At 40.5% G+C, this 21562-nt stretch overlaps 1 protein-coding gene across 1 annotated transcript in view; it reads right to left on the bottom strand.

Annotated features, from left to right (window-relative positions):
- Positions 1–21562, bottom strand: part of CELSR1 (cadherin EGF LAG seven-pass G-type receptor 1) — a 265440-nt gene that overhangs the window by 93160 nt on the left and 150718 nt on the right. The window contains exons 3-5 of the mRNA XM_073328377.1: positions 17605–17827; positions 11998–12113; positions 6517–6605 (exon numbers count right to left, since the gene is read on the bottom strand). Coding sequence (XP_073184478.1) covers positions 6517–6605; positions 11998–12113; positions 17605–17827 — 428 coding nt within the window. The remainder of the gene's footprint in view (positions 1–6516; positions 6606–11997; positions 12114–17604; positions 17828–21562) is intronic.

The raw sequence follows: 21562 nt of genomic DNA, 5'->3' as shown, positions 1-21562 counted from the left end.
TTTCCCTCACCCGCACCTTGTAATAGAGTGAGGTTAGGACTGATCATTGCCCCATATGGCATAATTTTAAGGATAATATCAATGTGTGTGAAAGAAGGTGGGGGAGATTAAAACAGGGACCCAAAACAGCATAAGCCTTGCCTCCAACTATGTAGTCTGAGAGGAAGCCCTAAGGTTTCATAATAGCAGAGGCAGAGGCTTGGCAGGAGCTGACAGCCACCAGCCAGGAGGCTGGGAGGGGAAGAAGCATCAGGGATCCGCCCTGCAGTAGAGGAGGCAGGCAGGACAAACTCCACCCCCAAGTACTCCTCAGGGAAAGAGAGGAAGCGGCCCCTTAGAGAAAGTAGTAAGGAGGCCATGGACCTCCTATGCCTGGTAAGCACACGGACTATATCCGAGGAGCACAGATCCCCCCAAGGGGATAGGGAGGAATGATATGGTGGTGGTGGCACAGAGCCACGGTCACACTTTCCTTTCCCTACTAGCCCACACATCAGGTTGACTGCACATTGGGGGAGAAGCCTGCACAATTCACATGGATGATGCAGCTTCCACTCACTCCCAGCCTGCTGGGGAGTGAAAAGAGGGATTTTGCCTCCTGGGACACCCTGCAGACAAATAATCCATTTTCTTAAGCATGCAATCTGGCCCTTCGGCACAGCAGGGCACTCACACTAAAACCTCACCACTCCGTGCTCCCTATAGTACAACTGGCTGCACATTTATTTTCCTTAGAGGAACTAGTACAAAATGCAAAGCTGGGGTAGAGACTGACCTCTTGCTTCTGTATTTAAAACATCTGTCTCTTCTCAGAAGTAAAGCAACTGATGAGGGGGTCACTTTCTGACTAACACTCTGTTAACAATGTTACCAGTAACTTTAACAAGCAAACCTTTTCTGAATTAATTTTAAACAAACTCCTGGGGTGTCATTTCCAACCTTACCTCATTCATACCCAACATCACCTTGATTCAGCTGCAGAAATAAATCTAAACTCACAGCTAAGGACCTATCCACACCACTGGCCTGTTTTGGAATAGTTGAGACTTGCAGGCTTGTATTTTAAACATTCAACTATCAAACAATTAGGAACCCCGTAGGAGAGCCCACACACTCCCAAGTCAGCCATTCATGGAATCCAAATTTCAGGGACACTCAAAGTGTCACTGACTGCCTTACAAATTTCACAAACTGCCTGCACTTTGTTCAAAGCTAATGATTCAAAGATAAGATCAGTTCATTCATTTGAATAAAATATAAACTGACAGACAGTTAAAATGGATCTTCCAAGATAGTCTACAATCTGGTTAAATGCTGCTTGCCCTACTCACTGGGGCCTCTCCTGACATGGAAGTCCCACTGAAGTCAATGGGAGTTTTGCATAGATATCACAACCTTCTCAGTAGCAATAGCTGCATTGGACCCAATTAGAATCAAGGCCTGTTTGTGCTAGGTGCTGTATAAACACAGAAAGACGGGGACCCTGTCCTGAAGAGCTTACAACATCTTTGAAAACGAGATATTTTGAAAGGGGTGTGTGTGTGTGTGTGGGGGTAACAAACCAACGGAAGGAAGATTAAGTGTAACGATGATAAGAATACATAGTCACACAGACCTGCTAGGTGCACATCTCGAACGTTCTGAGTTGTTTGTGTGTGGTAGCACCTACAGTGTGTTAGGCATTTTCCAGGGGTGTAAAAGGAGACAGTCCTTGTCCCAAGAAGCTTGCAGCCTAAAGACAGACTGTCTACCTGTCTGAGGACAGAGAATAACAAAAGGGCTTTTCTGTACAGATCAGTAAGATACACTATAGGCACCACAGCATTAGCGAGTTAAGAGTGGAAACGCTTGGGCCTTGTGAGTGAATTCAGGGAGCTTAAAACATGCAAATAGGTAGTGCATTACAAGGCACAGAAGTGATGGTCCAGGAGACGGACAAATGGATGGACCACAGTGAAGTAGATGGGGTGCGGGGGAACGACGACAAATGGGGTTGGAAGGGGAATGAAGCTCAACAAGAGCAGGGTAGGGTGGGGCAGATTTATATTGAGCCATTTAAATTTTTTAAATTATAAAATATAGATCCATTAAGAAAATAGACAGCACGAGTTCCCAATGGCCATCTATTCATTTATTATCAGTTGCAAGTTTCCCATAAACATCCTGGTAGAATTCAGAAGAGGAGGGGTGTGAAAGAGGACAGGGTAGAAGCTACACACCTAGCCCAGGGAAGGAGCTCCATGTGCAAGGACCAGCACTGAAGAAAGTGCAAAGAGGTGCGTGGGAGAAGCAGACAATATAGAGCCGCTATTGTTGACAGAGCAGACAGGGAAGGGGCAACTCAGCAAGTTCCAAGAGCAAATAAATAGGCAGGGGCAAAGTTGTGAAGGGCATTAAAGAAGAGGACAAGACACTGGAGTCTGATACAGTGAAGGGGGAGCCTGTCAACGGATTCATCGAGGTGGGTGACATGGTCCAAATGACGGGCAAAGAAGATTATCTAAGTACTGTAGCTGTGTTTTGGCCTTGAGCTGGGAGGTGATGTGTGTGTTTGAGAAGCCAGAGAGCAGAAGGCTACAGTGGTCAAGATGGTAGTTGATGAGGTGCGGGATGAGAGCTTGTGCTGTGTGACTGGAGAAAAGGCGGGATTTTTGGAAATGGTGCAAGGCTGAAAAATGAACACTGTCCTGTGAACAATATGGAGTTATCTCCCCCTCCAAACCTGCTTGTGTGGGTAATTTAAATGAAGCCATACGTTTTAGGCATTCCGTTATTCAAACATGTCTGAGTTATATCAAGTTTAGACATAACATCCCATTTATCTTGGCATAACACAAATCCCTAAATTATCAGCCTTAGCAAACTCCTCACAGGGACTTTTTATCTTCAAACCTTGTTAAAACATAAGCCTGCCAAGGAATTGCCTTACAAATAAATATCACTAGAAGCAAAGACCTAACCATCCCCTCCGTTACACCAGGGTGCCTCAAGGGGGGGGGCCAGGAGAAGACAAGGCCATGGCTCTATCTTGCCAGCAGCCAGTCCTACCCAGCCAGCAGGACTGGCTGCTGAGGAGCATGCTGCAGCATCCTTGAGAGATGGTGCAAGGTATGCACTCCCCTGGAGGGGCACTTTAGGAGCCTGAACTATAGTTTACATTATTTGTTAAGTACTACACATGTGACTCACTTTGAGACCTGAGTGCGATTTCCCCTCCCCAACCCCAATGCTAGAGATTTCCCAAATAAACTGCTGAAGATACCAAAGCTTGATTTACCACAGTAAGATGGCATCAGTCTTTTATATTAAAAAGCAGACGTATGCATACCTCTCAAAAGAGTCGTTACCACATTGAATGCATGGTTCATCACTGCATTTTATGTAAGTTCAAAACCCCTGAAGTGAACGAAGCTACGCTGGCATAAAACAGGAGTAACAGAGTGGTGAATCAGGCCCTATGTTTTGATGTCTAGTGTCTCCAATAGGCTTATAAATCATGAACAATAACTGTGGCAGTGAGTTTCCATGCCTGGAATCAGTGGAAAGAAAGGGAGTGATTATTCAGAGTCCCTACAACAAAAATACAGCATTAGGTGATTAAAAGTAATATCATACCTTTAAATCAATAGTATGAGACAGAGAAGATGTCTACTGTTAACTACCTCACTGGGTTGTTTACAGAAGATGAGAAGGGACTATTAGCTGAAAGGTGAAATTAAGTGTGAAATAATTTTTGATTCCTTCTACCCTTGCCCATAAAAACCTCAACAATCCTTCCTCACTGCACCACTTTATTACATTAGACTGTTGAGCTATATTGTTCACCTAAGTCCTTATTGTATTCAGAACTTGTTAAAAGAACCATGGCATTTATTGCATTCTTCAGTGCTTGATTTTACTCTTAAAGTTTCACTCCTTTTTTCCAGGCCATCCCTTTCTATAAATGTGGGGGCCAATGCTAACCTCTCTTTATGAAAACATATTTTTAGATTCACTGTGCTAGCTTAGCGCCCTTCCGCCCGCTGGCCCTCTCATTTCACTTCTTGCTTGCAGACAAAAGCCCTCCTCAGGTTAACTCCTGTATCATTCACAGGGGGCAGGGCCAGCCTGAAGAGATTGCAACTTCTTTTAATGTCAACAGCCCTGAGATGACCAGGGAACTGGAGAAAGGCCCAACTTTGGCTCCTTGCCCATCCCAAAAATTAAGCTGGTGCATTTTTAACAGTAGAATAGGAGGGAGGGGGAATAACTACCCTCTAGGGAACAGCATCAGAGAAACATGGAAGGAACACCTGTATGTCCCCTTCTCCTCAAAGAGCTGGAGCAGTCTGGGAGATAGAAGGGGAAAGGCCCATATGCCCACTGGAAGGCTCAGAACCGAGCATCTGTGACCCCCCAAGAATCTCCTCCAAAGAAAATGGCAAAGCAGGGAGAATATTTCAGGGAAGCCCAGCAGGCCAGTTTCTGACCCTGATCCCAAGTGCTGAGCTCCCTGCGCTCTCCTCCTGGCATGGCAGAACTGACAGAGGACCCTCTGTCCTCCCTTGCCAGTGAGCCTTGATCTGCAGTTGGGAGGAAGAGGGCAGCACACAGGCCCTAAGAGTCCCCTCACACTGAGAACCACTCTCACAGTGGGGATTCATCCACCCCAGCTCAGAGGGAGGGGTACCACAGTCAGAGGCAGACAAATAAGCAAATGCTTTAAAACAGTAAAATACCCTTGACTATGCTAGCAGAATAACTTATACTATCCCTTTAATAAACAGAAACAAACTCTGAAAATGAGGCAAAGGTTTATTTTTAACCACTGCATAGGATCACTTTTCCTTTTAGAGAATACGCTGGAGCTGTTTCAACTCCTTATCTTTTTGGCAGCACTTTAGAATTTTAAACTAGTAGCCATACTGTGCAATCCAACCTTCCGCTGATGTATGTTCCTTTCCCCGTGCTTGCTGGCCCATGAAGAGAAATGGCTCACCAGGAAATATGTTAAGGGTTTCTTTATCATTTCAGTAAATAATTCCCTTTATATTAAAGCTACTTTCTTGGGGGGGGGAGAGCCAAGAACATGCAAAAACAGTGTTTTACAGATTACAGGAAAGACTTTCGTTGTATCCAGGGTCACATACATAAAAGTTACACTTCTGTTTCTCTGTTGTACAGTGAATATAAAGGCACATAATCCAGGAATAAATGCACAACTGGATATGATTTTATTTTCTCCATAAAATATCCTTAGGCAAGAAGACACTACCTATGAATCTGATGAAAATCCTAATACTCTCATTTAAAGTCGCACACAAATTGTGGTGAAAGGATGCAGCACTGGGAAAAAGAACTTGTTGATTATATTAATCCTTCATCTTCTATTTATCTTCTTACATTAGTATCCTCTTTCCTTTCTAACACAGCCAACAGTATGCGTCTATTTCTTTATTTAATCCTTCATAATGCTATCATGTCAGACTAAAAAGCACCAGTTTTGAATAACCATACAATTTATTTAATTCCATTACAGATACAGGAGCTCTGAAACTTGTGTCTAAACTATGACCCAATATTTAATCTCAAAGCCTTCTTTTGTTCTTTACAGAAATGGCTTGTGTTCCTAGATCCCTGACATAATCAAACAGCAACTTACATTTCCCATAAGCTACCCACAGAGCACATAAGCATCCTTGCACCCCTTAATTAGTTTGTTGAGTGTATGGAATAGCCTTTTTTCCATTAAATCTAATCTCTTATATCTTTGTACATGGCAAATGAAAATTTTTTAGTAGGATCAGCCCTGATTACTCAAAAAATACCATATCATAGCTTAACTTTCCAATTCTCTGTATACAGTATGTTGTTTCTTTTACATGAATTTTCATGGGAGAATGCCCCAAAATAGAAATACATGGCTTGCAGTGCTGCCTGCTTTTTCAGTACTTAGCTACTGTAATGAATATTAATATCAGAATCTGGTAAAAAATATCAAAAGGCAATAGCAGATGCTGTCAGAGGGCCCGCAAAAGGAAAGTCTACCGGTGAGGAAGCTGTGGCAGCACAAAACAGTCACAGTCTTCCCTCCACCTTGAGTCTGAGCAACCCCAAAACTGAGTGGTCTTGACCATGCAAAGGTCATGGTCAGAGTGGTTGGTGATTCAATGCATCCCCTCAGCAACCATTAGGGAGTTTAGAAGAACTGAAAACTAAAAAAGCCCAAAATAACTGAACATTTTCAATTTTATTCTTCCTCAAAGGACCCAAGCCTGCGCCCCCTACTATGACTAGATTCTAGAAGAACCCAGGAGAGTTTTGCTTCAGTCAGGTGAGCAGGACTAGTGCCAGGGTTATTTAAAAATGAAAATAAAAACAGAAATCCCAGGGCAACTACATACGCTGGGCCAGATCCTCAGGTGGTCTAAATTGGTGTTACTCCACTGAAATTAATGAAACTGTGCTGAGGACACACTAACTGGCCCATTGTCTTTACTACTTTACACATAGTGCCCCTGTAGTGTTCTACCTTACCTTGTTGTAGTACTGCACCTGAACAGAGTGCCATTGTCCATCACTGACCCCTCCTGGAACAAACGGTGCAACTGTTGTAGTGGTCTCCCCTGAAATGTTAGTTGGACCATGAGGAGAGAAAAAAAAAATTGTCACCATCACTGTTACTTTGATTTAGTGACCTGCTCAGCATTGTACAAAACACGAACAGAAAGACAGTCCTGCCCAAAAGACAATAGTTTACCAGCCACCCATGAGATCCACACTACAAGAAGGATGTGGATAAATTGGAGAGAGTCCAGCGAAGGGCAACAAAAATGATTACGGGTCTGGAACACATGACTTATGAGGAGAGGCTGAGGGAACTGGGATTGTTTAGTCTGCAGAAGAGAAGAATGAGGGAGGATTTGATAGCTGCTTTCAACTACCTGAGAGGTAGTTCCAGGGAGGATGGTTCTAGACTATTCTCAGTGGTGGAAGAGGACAGGACAAGGAGTAATGGTCTCAAGTTGCAGTGGGGGAGGTTTAGGTTGGATATTAGGAAAAACTTTTTCACTAGGAGGGTGGTGAAACACTGGAATGGTTGCCTAGGGAGGTGGCGGAATCTCCTTCCTTAGAAGTTTTTAAGGTTAGGCTTGACAAAGCCCTGGCTGGGATGATTTAATTGGGTATGGGTCCTGCTTTTGAGCAGGGGGTTGGACTAGATGACCTCCTGAGGTCCCTTCCAACCCTGATATTCTATCCAGGCCTAATACAGTACTGTATATACTGATGGTAATTTAACAAGCAAGAATTTTGAGTGTGAGTCTGTGAGTTGCTGAGTACTCTCAGTTTTACTTGAGTCTATTTTGTGGGCACACACGTAAAAGTGACTTCTGTAACACCGACGTCAGTGAAACATGTTTCTTTTTGCTTCTGCAGAACATAAAAGGAGATGTTCAGGACAAACAGAACTATTGAAAAAGTTGTCAAATGAGAACACATTGACATACGTTTTGCTGCTTTTTCTGTCATTAACAAAAGTCTGATTTCTGGTTTGAAGTGTATCTTGCTGGCTAAAAGCATATCAATGAAATCTACTTCTAATCAAGGCTGAGAAGCTGGAATCTGACAGCTCTACTGAAAGGAGTGTTACAGAAATGAAATACTTTTCTCAGAAGAATTTTTAATTTCTAACCTTGTGGTTAACCAATACAGTTTGCATCCAATCATTGTTTAAAATCAGGGTTGCTTTGTATATTGTATTTGTAAGAGTAGAGGGTGTTAAGTCAGGTATGCAAACCAGAACTACTAGCATGGTGATTATTCATTGCTGCTGTGAAGTAATGACAAAACAAACATTTGCAGCAAAAGTACATAAGGGCCTGGCAAAGTGCTTTGGCTTCCCCCCCACCGACCCCTTTTTTAAACACTTGGACAAAAGTTCCTGTTACAGAGGAAGAAGAGAAGAAAGAACATTAGACAAACTACCTCTATAATAAGTCACAGAAAAAACAACTCCTCTCCCACAAGCTAACAAAGCTGATAGTTTCACATATTGAACATAAAACGTGCATTCTCCTCTACATTCATAAGTAACCTTTCACTATTCTCTTCTGTGTCTATGACTATCCCTTAAATACACCTTGATTATTCAAACAGTACAGACTACAGTTTAGTATCTGGTCTACATTTACCTTGAAAGGGGCCTCAGTCATTGATAAGCATAACGAAAAATTACGCTAGAAGTTCATAAGCAAGCTTTTGTGAAGAAAGACACATTGATCCCTAATTATTTTGTCTTGATCTCTGCTAAAAAAAAAAAAAGAAAAAAAGGTGGGACATGTTACTCCATAGGCAAAAGTGACTGCCAACATGTCCAAAACTTGCACCTTCATGTTAATTTTTACCCATAGATACAAAACAAACCATTCTCCTTCCAAAGAGAACAGCATCTCTAAATATATTGGGCCAAATTCTGCTCTCATTTGCACTGGTGCAAATCCAAATGAAACTTCATTGATTTAAATGGATTCCTCGAATATACACCAGCTGAATTTAGCCTATTCTCATTAATCTTCAGGCTGTCTTCCTAACAATCTAGTTCTTGTTTAGGCAAGCAAAGGACAGGCAATACAGAATAAAACAAAACTCTCAAAACAGGAACACATTATTTCATAACACTTATCCATTAAAAAGTTTATCTAAAAACATGCTTTTGAGCTCTGTAGGTAATAATGCAGAAATAAAACTAAAGGAATTAAACACAAAGTGCCAATGTCTGCTCACAAGTACATTGGTATAAATCAATGGAGTAAATATAAATGGATTTACAGTGGTGCATTTGCGAGCACCCACACTCCAGGGGAAGTTAGCCTTCTAATTCTCTTGGTCTTACATTTTGTAAAACTGTATTTTAAATAAAACCTAAATTGCAGACAGATGGGACCCAATAACGTCCCTTTTAAAGTAGAAAAAATTAAAATAAGAGGATTATTTCATTTTAAAAATGCATATGTTATTATATGTGCACATATATGTATAAATATACACACAAATATGCTAAAGGAGCACTCAAGGAAGATAAGGCTGTCGCAGAGAAGCTGAATGAATTCTTTGCATCAGTCTTCACTGCAGAAGATGTGAGGAAGATTGCCACACCTGAGCCATTCTTTTTAGGTACAAATCTGAGGAGGCTGAGGTGGCAATAGGAGAGGTTTCGGAACAAACTGATAAATTAATAATGAGTCACCAGGACCAGACGGTATTCACACAAGAATTCTGAAGGAACTCAAATAAGAAATTGCAGAACTACTAAACAGTGGTATGTAACCTATTGCTTAAGTCAGCCTCTGTTCCAGATGATTGAAGGACAGATAACATAACACTGATTTTTTAAAAAAGTTCCAGAGGCAATCATGGCAATTACAGACTAACAAGCCTAACTTCAGTACCAAGAAAACTGACTGAAACTGTAGCAAAGAACAGAATTATCAGACACGGAGTTGAACTTGATATGTTAGGAAAGAAGCAACCTGGCTTTTGTAAAGGGAAATCATGCCTCACCAATCTATTAAAATTCTTTGAGGGGGTCAATAAGCATGTGGACAAGGGTGATCCAATGGATATAGTATACTTGTACTTTCAAAAAAGCCTTTAATAGATCCCACACCAAAGGCTTTTAAGGACAGTAAGCTGTCATGAGTTAAGAGAGAAGGTCCTCTCACGGATCAGTAACTGGTTATAAAATAGGAAAAAGGGTAGGAATAAATTGTCATTTTTCACAATAGAGAGAGGAAAATAGAAGATCCCCCAAGGATCTGTACTAAGACCTGTGTTGTTCAACATATTCATAAATGATCTGGAAAAAAGGGTGAACAGTGAGGTGCCAAAATTTGCAGACAATACAAAATTATTCAAGATAGTTAAGTGCGAAGCTGAGTGCGAAGAGTTACAAAAGGATCTCAAAAAACTGGGTGACTGGGCAACAAAACGGCAGATGAAATTCAAGGTTGATATGTGCAAAGTAATGCACATTGGAAAACATAATCCCAGCTATATATACAACATGTTGGGGTCTAGATTAGCTGTTACTAGTCACGAAAGAGATCTTGGAGTCATCATGGATAGTTCTCTGAAAACATCTGTTCAATGTGTAGTGGCAGTTTAAAAAACTAACAGAATGTTAGGAACCACTGGAAAAAGGATAGCTAGTAAGACAGACAATATAATGCCACTATATAAATCCGTGTGTGCAGTTCTGGGAGCCCCATCTCACAAAAGATACATTGTATTAGAATTGGAAAAGGTACAGAGAAGGGCAACAAAAATGATCAGGGTTATGAAACAGCTTCCATATAAGAAGAATTAAAAGACTGGGACTCTTCAGTTTAGAAAAGAGATGACTAAGGAGAAATATGACGGAAATCATGAATGGTGTGAAGAAAGTGAATAAGAAAGTGTTATTTTCCCCTTCACACAACACACAAACCAAGGGTCACCAGTGCTTAATTTGTGCTAGGGCTGAGCCCTGACACCTCTAGGCTTGGCAGTTTGTTGCCCTGGCACCTCTGGGCTTGCCACATCAGTTATGAAAGTAAAAAAAATTTCTTGAGCCCAGGCACCTCTTTCATTGCAAATTAAGCACTGGGGGGGGGGGGGGTGGTCACCCAATGAAATTAATAGGCAGCAGCTTTAAAACAAACAAAAGGAACTACTTGGAGGTGCAACTAGCTTGGAGGTGCAATATATATATATATATGCTTCAGGGAACTTTACTGACAATAATGTTTATTGACAACAGAATACAGAGTGATAATTTTTTTTCTTCTATCTCACTTTTAATTTTTTCCTTTCTCTGAGGAATAATTTTTGGATAACATGTATACAGTACATTTCCTTGGTGGTGCATTAGAACATCAATAACAGTCTTTAATCACATAAAATAATGATAACACTAATTAAAAAACAAACCAAAAAACCCCCCCACACATTGGTGAGGGGGCCAACTTTCAGCCTAGAGATAATCTTTTACTCCAGAGTTATAAATGCCCTATGGGCTTTATAACTGGTATGCTGACGAGCCCTTATCTACACAGTGGGTGCCACCGTTATAATATGAAGACTGCCACAAGCTGAAATATTTTACTAATCTCGTCACACATTATGTCATGAGAGTTACTGACTATGCAGGATCTGCAGCTTAACGCTCCATCTAATTAAAAGGATTACGAGTAGTAATAATTAACTATAGCAGATGAGCACCTATGAATATGAAAGAACAATGACTCATCTTTAAATGTTTGAATGCTATGGGAGTTTATAGTGAACAGTTGCCTACCAAAAAGCACCTCTTCCAAAATATCAGTCTTCACTTTATAAGAACCAAGCAGGTACTTGATGTGTAGTAACACTGTCAGTTCTCTTCTCAAGCTCATAGCTCTCTTTAATCTTCCCTTCTACTTAGAAATGCTGAATTATTGATATTGCCCAACAAATAGAAAGATTGTGCACTCTCTTTTCCAGCCTTATGTCCAAGGAGTGAGAGATTGATCTGATATCTAAAGCCCTCTGTTCCTCTAAGTCCCAATTCTATTCCCATTGAAACCAAGAGGAGTTTTTCAAAGGACTTCAGTGGGATTTGGATCATGCCCTCGGTGTGTTGTTCAGTAGTTAAAATGGTTTGATAAATGCCCTGTGTTTTAACAGTTGATGATGGAAGAGCTGCTGAAGCCGAACCACAAAAAAATAAAGAATACAAGAAAAGAAAGTAAAAAGATCTCGGTAAATGAACTATTATACAATACAATTGTGCAATGTTAATCATTTGTACAGAAGAGCAATAAGTTTTAAACTCAATTAAAATCTTTAATTTGGGATCTATGAATCAATCTAAGAAACCACATAAAATCTTTAATTAATGAGGTTCATTTCAAAATGCAGTGAGATGTTCTCTTCACCATAAAGTTATTGCTAGTATTTACATATAAAAGTATCAAACTAAATGGGCAAGGAACACCTTACCTGCAGAGAATGTTAGTTGGATCTGTTCTTCAATGATCTCAAGAGCAATAAAGTCATGCTTCTCATTAAAACGTCCATTGTAGAGGAGTAGAGCATTCCTTTCTCTGGTTGCAAACCTGTAACATGCAGACACAAATTTCATATTTAATGATCTACAAAGTGAAGAACATACAATCCAGCCACTCTGAAAATAGACAACATAAAAACTACCAGTCACCATGATCTCAGGACAGAATGCAGCACTGTAACTGCATAATGCATCTATCTTAAAATTAATTCTCATTACCCCTTTCGTCAGCAAATAATAAAATTAAGATAATTAGCAATACATATTATTTTGAACTCTACAGGAGTCGGCAAGACAGAACCTACAGAGGATCTGGCTTATTCTTTGAATAGCTCTGATGAAAAAGAAGGTACTGAAAATGAGTAAAATCACAAATACACTGAATTCTGAGGGAGGACCTTCCAGTGGTCAGAATGGACTCAACTATTATTCTTTGTTGAGTGTCCAAAAGTATGGAATGCTTACAGCCTAAATTCAAAGTGATGCAGTGAGGGTCATACATAGATGAAAAAGAGTTGAGGAGGGGAAAGACAAGACTTAATAATGTCACATGGTTAATCAGGGCTTGATCCTGCACCAGTCAAGTCAATTGAGATTAAGGCAAATTCACGCATTTTGATGATTCCATTAAGTTAGTTGGGCTTTTCTTAATATTTAATGTCATGTTCTCTAATCTCAAGAATTGTATGCTCCAGAAGCAGGAGGGGTTTCCGCTTTTGTGCTAGGAAATAACTGATAGCCCTAGCTTTAGAAAAGCCTAGTTTTGGCCTCTGCAGCTCCTTTAAAATTTGGGTAGGGCTCATTATGAAATTCTTCAAATTTATCTATAACCAATGTTAATGTGTGAAGAAAAACAGAAGTCATCGGAAGTTTTTACAATTCTAAACAGTAGTAGTCTGCATTGATTCTGTATCACCAGCCTCTAGAAAGCTTTGTGACCTAAAAGCTTGGGGTGATCTAAAATAACCCACTTGTCTTATAAGTCTATGAAAGACAAATTTGAATTCAAAGCTCTGTTCCATGGAAAGACGAAATGGCCTCTACCATAGTGCATGCAATGTGGCACCAATTAGTGGGGCTCTTGTGGAACAAAATGACCACAATTTTCTGAATCCTGACTCTAGAGAATTAGGAAGAGGCAGGTATTTCAGAGCACTGTGTCCTGGCATCTTCATTTTCCAGAACATAGTTTAATTCTTAACAAGACATATAGGTTATACTTACCATATGTTCTCCCTAAAGAGACAGATGCCAGATCAGAGCTGGCTAGAAACCAGAATTTCCATTCTGTGGGAAAATATGACATTTCAGGGGGCAAAACTGTACCAAATCAGAACAAAAAGCTGAAATTCTGAAGTTTCTCATGAAACAAAATTTAAAAAAATTTGGATTGGGGCAACTGAAATGTGTCATTTTGTTACGGTAAAATGTGTCATTTTGATTTTATAGTTGTATTTAATTTTGTTTAAACATTTACATTATATTCACCTATTAAATATTATATTTTATATATGAATGCAGCATTAAAATTAATATTGTACTATAAAACAGAATTAGAAATGAAATAAGCCAAAATGACAAAATTAAAATGAAATGTATCAATATTATCCAAATGAGATGATAAAAGTCCTGTAGAAAATACATCAAAACTGCCATATTCCGATGAAATGTTGCAATTTTGACTGAACTGTACTTTTTGGGATAAAACTGTTCCATCAAAACAATTTTGACCAGCTCTAAACAGAATATATCTAAAGAAAAGAGGAAAGAAAAAAGAAATCACTTGCTTTCCTAGAGGGCAGAAGTGATTAGTTAGTTGAATAACAGTGTCAACTTCATATTTCTGTCTGAAAATGTTACTAGGAACTACTAATAAGAGTACTATAACTGCACATGGGTAAAATATATTTTTTTCTATTTTTTTCCGTTTGTTTACCTTGTGCATTTAACAATACTTTGTATATATTTGGTTTCACTGTTCTGTTGATGGTCAATTGAACTTCCTGTCTCATGCACTGGCAATTTGGTGTTCTTGCTTTAGCTCTCTTTGCTGCAAAGAGCTGTATATACACATCAGCTGGGGAGCAGAAAAACACCTGTCATTTTTTTTAAAGGGAAGGTTTTGCTTCTTTGTTTTGTTTTACGTTCAGGAGATACTACCTACTGGGTGCTTTACCAGGGACTGGAATTGTTTTAAATAGATCTTTTTAAAAAAATCAGTTGACAATTCTCTTTAAGTGAGACTGAATGACTAAGAACTGTTGGTAGAGGAGAGATGGAGAGGAGGTGGGGTACATCTAATAAATGTCCCAAAATAACAGTGAGATTTAGCATGCAGAAATAGGGTATGTGGTAAATAAGCATCTGACTACTTGTTCGCTTTCCTTTTCCCTTCTGTAAGAACATATGGTGAGTATAATTTATATGTTCCAAACCATCTAAATGCTTGGAATGCCTCATTAGCTTGTAACATAGTCAGTGAACATATGGGTTATTTTTAAAATCCCATTTTAGTCATGAGGGTGAACTAGACAAACCTCGCACTCTTTGACCTCTCGGGGGAAAGTGGGGTTGAGGGACGCTAGACACCCTGAGATAATAGGAATATTCACAAATCAAAAAATATGTAATGGCAAATCCTTTGTCTAGCCAAAACTTCTACTTCTTGATTATCCTGAAGTAATGTTTCCCTCCTGTGTTGGAGGAGAATAAGGGGCATGAAAATACTCAGCATAAAATCTAAAAGCCCATATAGTTCATCATCCGGACCCATATAGGGACAAATTCTGTGCTAATTTATATCCTGTGTAATGCCATAAAGCTAATGGGGTTGCATGGTATTTATTTCAGCACCAAATATGCCTGTTGAGTTTTTAAAGATTTTGAAGTGGCTGCCTGGAAAACTATGATGCTAAGCCTTACTGTTTGCTGTTTCCCAAGGAGTCCCACAGGTGAGTATGAGCCATTCTAACCTGCAGCAGAACAGTTTCGCACACCACACTTTGAGAATCTTCCTGGAAGCCTGTAAAATGACACCATGCACTGCGGGAACAATTTTCTGGTAGTACAGGAGCTGAGCTGGCAGCCTGCCTCCAACACTCCCTTTGCATTTCATGTAAATCTGACAGTTCCAAGCCCTTTTTTTCCCCTCAGCTTTCTCTTGTCTAGCAGAGTTGATGCTTGAAAACCTTATTTGGTTTTGAGATCTAATTTTGATCAGGATCAATGCAAAGCCATTATATATATTCTTCACAGTTTTTGCAACCTTCCATACTAACCCTGATAAGTTATATTTATTGTAACTGCATGCTTTGATTTAACCATGGTTTCAAGACTCCACAAAAAAAATGTGACCACTGTAGTGTTAAGGCAAGATCAAGAGTAAAATGTAAACATTCTGCAAAGAAGCAGCAAGCCATGCTTGAGTGTATAACAAGAACAAACTAACTTTGAGGGTTTTTTTAGACTAAGTAAAGTGATTGATTTTAGCTAACTCAATAGCTAACATGAACCTCTTTTTCTAATCTAAGCAAACAACCAAATCTTCTTGTTGTTTTTATCCATACTAGCTAACTCCAATCCTTTTACTGGTGTAGACGCAGCTGTCATAAATCTAAAGGGAAGGGTAACCACCTTTCTGTATACAGTGCTATAAAATCCCTCCTGGCCAGAGGCAACAGCCTGTTACCTATAAAGGGTTAAGAAGCTCAGCTAACCTGGCTGGCACCTGACCCAAAGGACTAATAAGGGAACAAGATACTTTCAAATCTTGGGCGGGGGGGGGGGGGGAAAGGCTTTTGTTTGTGCTCTTTGTTTACGTGTTGTTCTGCCTTGGGACTGAGAAAGGCCACACAGAAATCCATCTTCTCCAACCCATCCTAAACCAATATTGCAACCAGTATAGGTAAGCCAGGCAAGGCGGATTAGTTTATCTTTTGTTTTATGTGAATCTTCCCTGTGTTAAGAGGGAGGTTTATTCCTGTTTTCTGTAACTTTAAGGTTTGCTCAGAGGGGGATTCTCTGTGTTTTGAATCTGAATACCCTATAAAGTATTTTCCATCCTGATTTTACAGATGTGATTCTTTTACCTTTTCTTTAATTAAAATTCTTCTTTTAAGAACCTGATTGATTTTTCATTGTTCTTAAGATCCAAGGGTTTGGGTCCGTGTTCACCTGTACAAATTGGTGAGGATTATTATCAAGCCTTCCCCAGGAAAGGGGTTGTAGGGCTTGGGGGGGGATATTTTGGGGAAAGACGTCTCCAAGTGGTCTCTTTCCCTGTTCTTTGTTTAAAACGCTTGGTGGTGGCAGCATACTGTTCAAGACCAAGGCAAAGTTTGTACCTTGGGGAAGTTTTCAACCTAAACTGGTAAGAATAAGCTTAGGGGGTCTTTCAGGTCTGTACCCTAGAGTTCAGAGTGGGGAAGGAACCCTGACAGCAGCTTAGCACATTTTACCTTTACTCAGCCAAAGTCAACCTTTGGCCAGCTAAATCATGGTAAAATCGACCTTCAAAGCATTATTCTCCCAATCCTTGGAGCTCACAGAGATCCTTGGGTGAGCTTGTGCATTCATACACAGGGAGAAGGAGATTAGGCCAGGAGGAGGTGGTCTGGGAGCAGAGACAGATGCCATCACCTTCCTGCTCAAAGTGTGCAGGGGCTATGCCATAAAGTTAATGCAGCCTACGGCAACAATGAATTTTATGCAGCTGCATCTGTCCCTGTGCTATACAACCCTCTTTGTAGGAGTACCAGCAGCAGCAGAGGGTGGCAGAAGGAGCCAGCAACCCCAGCACAGCTGGGTGCCCCCACTGGTGATCAGCACACACACAAAAGTGGGCAGCACTAGTTGGGTAGAGGCATGGCCAGGCCAATTGTGGGACATCCTGTTTTAATCCATCTCCTCTCCAGCCTCTGCCAGCTGCAAACTGAATATGTCCTCCTCCAGCAGAATCCCACATTTCCTCTCTCCAGGCACAGTGTCTCCTGCTGGCACAACTGTGCCCTCCAGAGCCATGAGGGCTTAAAGGAGCCCATTCCCTCTATCTGTCTACAGGATTTTGCAATACTTCAGTACAAAAAAACCCTACACAAAACAAAATACTGATCTGTGTGGCAGAGGAGCTGAATATTCTGAAAGTGTAAAGTTTTATGATTGGAGGGACACAGTCAGCACTTCATATTAGATACAACAAGACTGCTTTTAATTCCTGCCCACAGTCCGGCTTTCAAATAATGCTCTTCGGGGCAGGGACCATCTAACTACTCTGGGTTCGTACAGTGCCAAGCACAATGGGGCCCCACTCCTGGCTACCTTTGGGACAACACCATAATAAACATGATTAATAATAATCTCAAGTAGCATGGTTCTAATTCTGCTCCCGTAGGAGTCGATGGCAGACTTCCCACAGTAACCACTTTCCCACATATTTAACTCTGGGGGCTACAAATATACAACAACATTTGGCCCTAAATCCAAATCAAGGAGAGATTTGAACTGAATCCTTTCCTATCAAGACAGAAGGGAAACAAACTTACATGAGGGAAATAGTGAAATGGAAGCGCTGCCTTAACCCTTTGAAGGTGACAAAGGACTGTGGAGGGAAGCTTCTTGTTGTCATCTCACAATAAGGTCTCTCGTACTCTCCTGGGGGACACTCGCATTTGAAACCTCCTACTAGCAGATTAACACAGGTTCCTCCATTTTTACAGACTCCCGGCACGCAGCGGCCAGAGCGGGCATTCACTTCGCAAAACTCGCCTGGAAGAAGAAGAAACAAAGATCAGCAGGAAACACTTGGCGCTAGATTCCAACTAAACAACGAATTCCCAGAGATACCAGTGAAGGAGATCAGTTATTATTGCCTAAAAAAAAAAAAAGCTAACATTTTTAAATGTCTGAACATCAAATTAAGTAGTTGTAATTGTAGCAGAGTGTATGTACATGCCGCACTGTTTCTCAAATTTTAATTCTCTGCATAGTTCAGGATATTGTTTCCTGAGTGATCCTTTCTCAAATACTTCACAATGCTGGCTCTAATTTTTAGATTTCTAGGCTGCTTTCAGAACTGGTGATAAATATATATCAGGAAGAAGGTGACGTTGTCATGTAAAAACCTGAACACCTCCTGCCAGCTAAAAAATGTGTCAATGGTTACAGCATTTGATATTGTTTTCAACCACCCAGGATCAAATGTTCACTCCCAACTGTGAATGGTGTAAATAGATAAGTGTTGCATTTCCCCTTTAATGGAATTCAGTTTTACTGCAGGTGTCACTGACAAGGCACAACTGAGCCAGGAATGTAACATTTTTAAAGTGTGTGCATTTATATAAAGAATGGGCAGGATACAGGTGACATGCATAGCGCTTCCATTTTTTTTCCAGAGTGTCCTTCTGACATTTACCTCACTTTCCAAACAACTACACAGTCAAGTCATTCAGTTGCTAAGAGACATGTATACTGATTTACAAACTCCTTAAGGTTTTTATCTTCAAATGCTGTAATTTTATTCCCTACCAAACCCCACCCCCACCCTATATTAAGATCTTAAACACTCAAATTTCAGGAAATAACAAAGGTAAGTTTGTACACACAACCTTAGCCCTAACAACTTTTGCACACGCATTAAAAGTTGGTCAAGATTTTCAAAAATGCTTCATGAGTTTGCAGTTTCCAAGGTCTGTAGGACACATTCTTGAGCCCCTTTATACAATACAAAATCTGCAGAGGCTGACGCAAAGGCTGCTGCAGAATTAACTGTTCTACAGAAAATGAGTTCTCTCTCTGTGTTAATTATTTAAAATTTATCTATCAGAATGTGGGTTGTGAGGTAACTACTGTTGTTATGCTTGATTATATCCACCCAGCTCCTGCATGTAAAAAGTGTTCATAGAAACTAAAGTGGGTTTATAAAATTAAATTAATCCCAGAAACAGTGCCAGATAACTAAACATAGAGCAAAGCTATATGGCACAACTCAACTGACAAAAGAAGTTTCCAACACTATAATATTTGCATAAATACTAGTCACAGGTCTATATAATTACATTACTTCAACCCAAAAGGAAAACTTTGTAAGCGCATTCCTAAAGAATTCAAAACAATATTTAAGGAACTATGTCTTTCACACATAAAAAACACAGTAGCATACACAAGTATACCATTATCACTCAGCAAGTCAAATTCAGACCTGTAGAAGAGGATACAACTCCAGTACAGCCTACAACATCATATCTGAATTTAGCTCAGTCAGTGCCTATATTGCTGATTATAATAGGAGTTATCAAACAGCTGCCTAAAACAGGTATCTGTAAGCGCCTGCTTGGAAACAATCAGAAAATTGGTGTCTTAAAAAGTATCTGTTGTGAGGCATGTTAGATCTAACCAAACAACTCTGTTCCAGGGTTGCCAAATATTTGTAAAAATTGGAATTATACTCTGCCTCTTCCCCAAGGCCCTGCCCCGTCGCATCCGCCTCTTCCCCCCTTGCCTCTGCCGCTCACTGGATCGTCTCCACCTCTCTCCTTCTGCCCCGGGGCTGGGATGGGAGCTGCTTCAGCCTGACAAGGAGCCTGCCTGCAAGTAGGAGGTGGCCGCAGCAGAGCAGGGGCTGGCATGGATTAATGACCTGGCACCTCTCCCCACCCCGGGGTAACCAGACTTTTGGTGTCAGGTCAGGACATCTGACAGAACACTCATAGGTCCCCTTTTTGACCGGACATTCCAGTTGAAAACTGGGCACCTGGCAACCCGAAATGGCACCCAGACACAAAAGCCAAAACCCAGACTGTCCAGATAAAACCCTAAAAAGGTTTTCCCTAAAAAGGAATCTTTCACACAAATCTAAAAACAGCAAAAGCAACAATCCCTCAACCAGAAGATAAAAATCAAGGTCTCAATTCAGAAAAGCATCACTGCTGAGGAAAGCACTTAAGCTAGAGCTTACCTTTAAGCATGTGCTTTTCTGAAGCAGGGCCCAAGTTCCTAAACTCTCATTTTATCAAGTTATTATTAGAATTCTGAAACAAACCCTTGAAAAATCCCTTCCTACTTCCCACTACCATCTGTGGACACCAGTTTAGACAGGATTATCTGAATGGATACCCAGCATTAGCGAAGCAAGGAGGTCAGGTAGATTACAATGATACACAGCATGGTTCCCTCATAAGAAATTACTATAAATCTGTGTACTTGGTGAGAAAACAACTCTCAGGTGCGGTGCTGAATATGAAGGAACAAAATAATCAAACAAACAAGTTTACAAAGAAGACATTAAGGAATGCATTTACTGGTGAGTTGCTTTATAACCACAAAAATAATGAGGAGTCCTTGTGGCACCTTAGAGACTAACAAATTTATTTGGGCATAAGCTTTCATGGGTTAGAACCCACTTCATCAGATGCATGGAGTGAAAATAAGGAGCAGGTATAAATACATGAAAGGATGGGGGATGCTTTACCAAGCGTGAGGTCAGTCTAATGAGATAAATCAATTAACTGGGAGTGGTTGGGTCATTACAAAACCTAAACTTAATTTCCCCAATACTAATTTCTCTCTACTGTTACTCACACCTTCTTGTCAACTGACTGTAATGGGCCACTCTCTTACCACTTCAAAAGTTATTTTTCCTCCCTTGATTTCCTGCTGTTAATTGATTTATCTCATTAGACTGACCTCACACTTGGTAAAGCAACCCCCATCCTTTCATGTATTTATACCTGCTCCTGTATTTTCACTCCATGCACCTGATGAAGGGGGTTCTAACCCACGAAGGCTTATGCCCAAATAAATTTGTTAGCCTCTAAGGTGCCACAAGGACTCCTCGTTATTTTTGCTGATACAGAGTAACACTTCTACCACTCTGAAATTTATAACCACAGGCTCCCTCTCCACCCCAACAATCAGAGCCCAAGGTCCAGCCTGAGTTGCAACTTGAAAGCACTGTCCACAGAGCTGTTTTTAGGGCATTAGCGGGAGCCCCGCTTACCCAAGTCTGTTGACCTAGCAATGTAGGAAGGGAGGCTCGCTTCTGCAATCTGGATAGATCTACCCAAAGACAACTCACCCCTCTTGTGTACTGAAACTCTTCAAGAATTAGAATTACACATTTTCTGCATAAAAGACTAAGCATGGGCTTGCCCCATTTTAAAAGGGGTAGGATATTTAACAATATAAATCTCCAACTCCAAATGGAGTGGAATCCTCAAGGCCTGCTGAAAAGAGAACGATACACTTGACAAAAGCAAACAAGGCGCAGAGCTGAACACAAACAGACATGACACAGACAAACAGGGGGGATTGTTTCCATTCTGACATGCTGTTGGAACACCATGGCAATACAGAGGGTTCTCATAATATAAGAGTCTAAGGCTGCATTCATTAATCCTTCTTTATTCTTCTATGCAGCAAGAGTGCATAGACACAGTAGATTGCTAGGTTAGATACAAGTATAATTCCTATTTATAGCAGACAAATGTAAAACCATTTAATAAA

The sequence above is a fragment of the Lepidochelys kempii genome, chromosome 1, assembly GCF_965140265.1.
Source record: "Lepidochelys kempii isolate rLepKem1 chromosome 1, rLepKem1.hap2, whole genome shotgun sequence".
NCBI lineage: Eukaryota > Metazoa > Chordata > Testudines > Cheloniidae > Lepidochelys > Lepidochelys kempii.
Note: the sequence above shows the minus strand (reverse complement) of the source record. Positions and strands in the feature narration are given on the sequence as shown.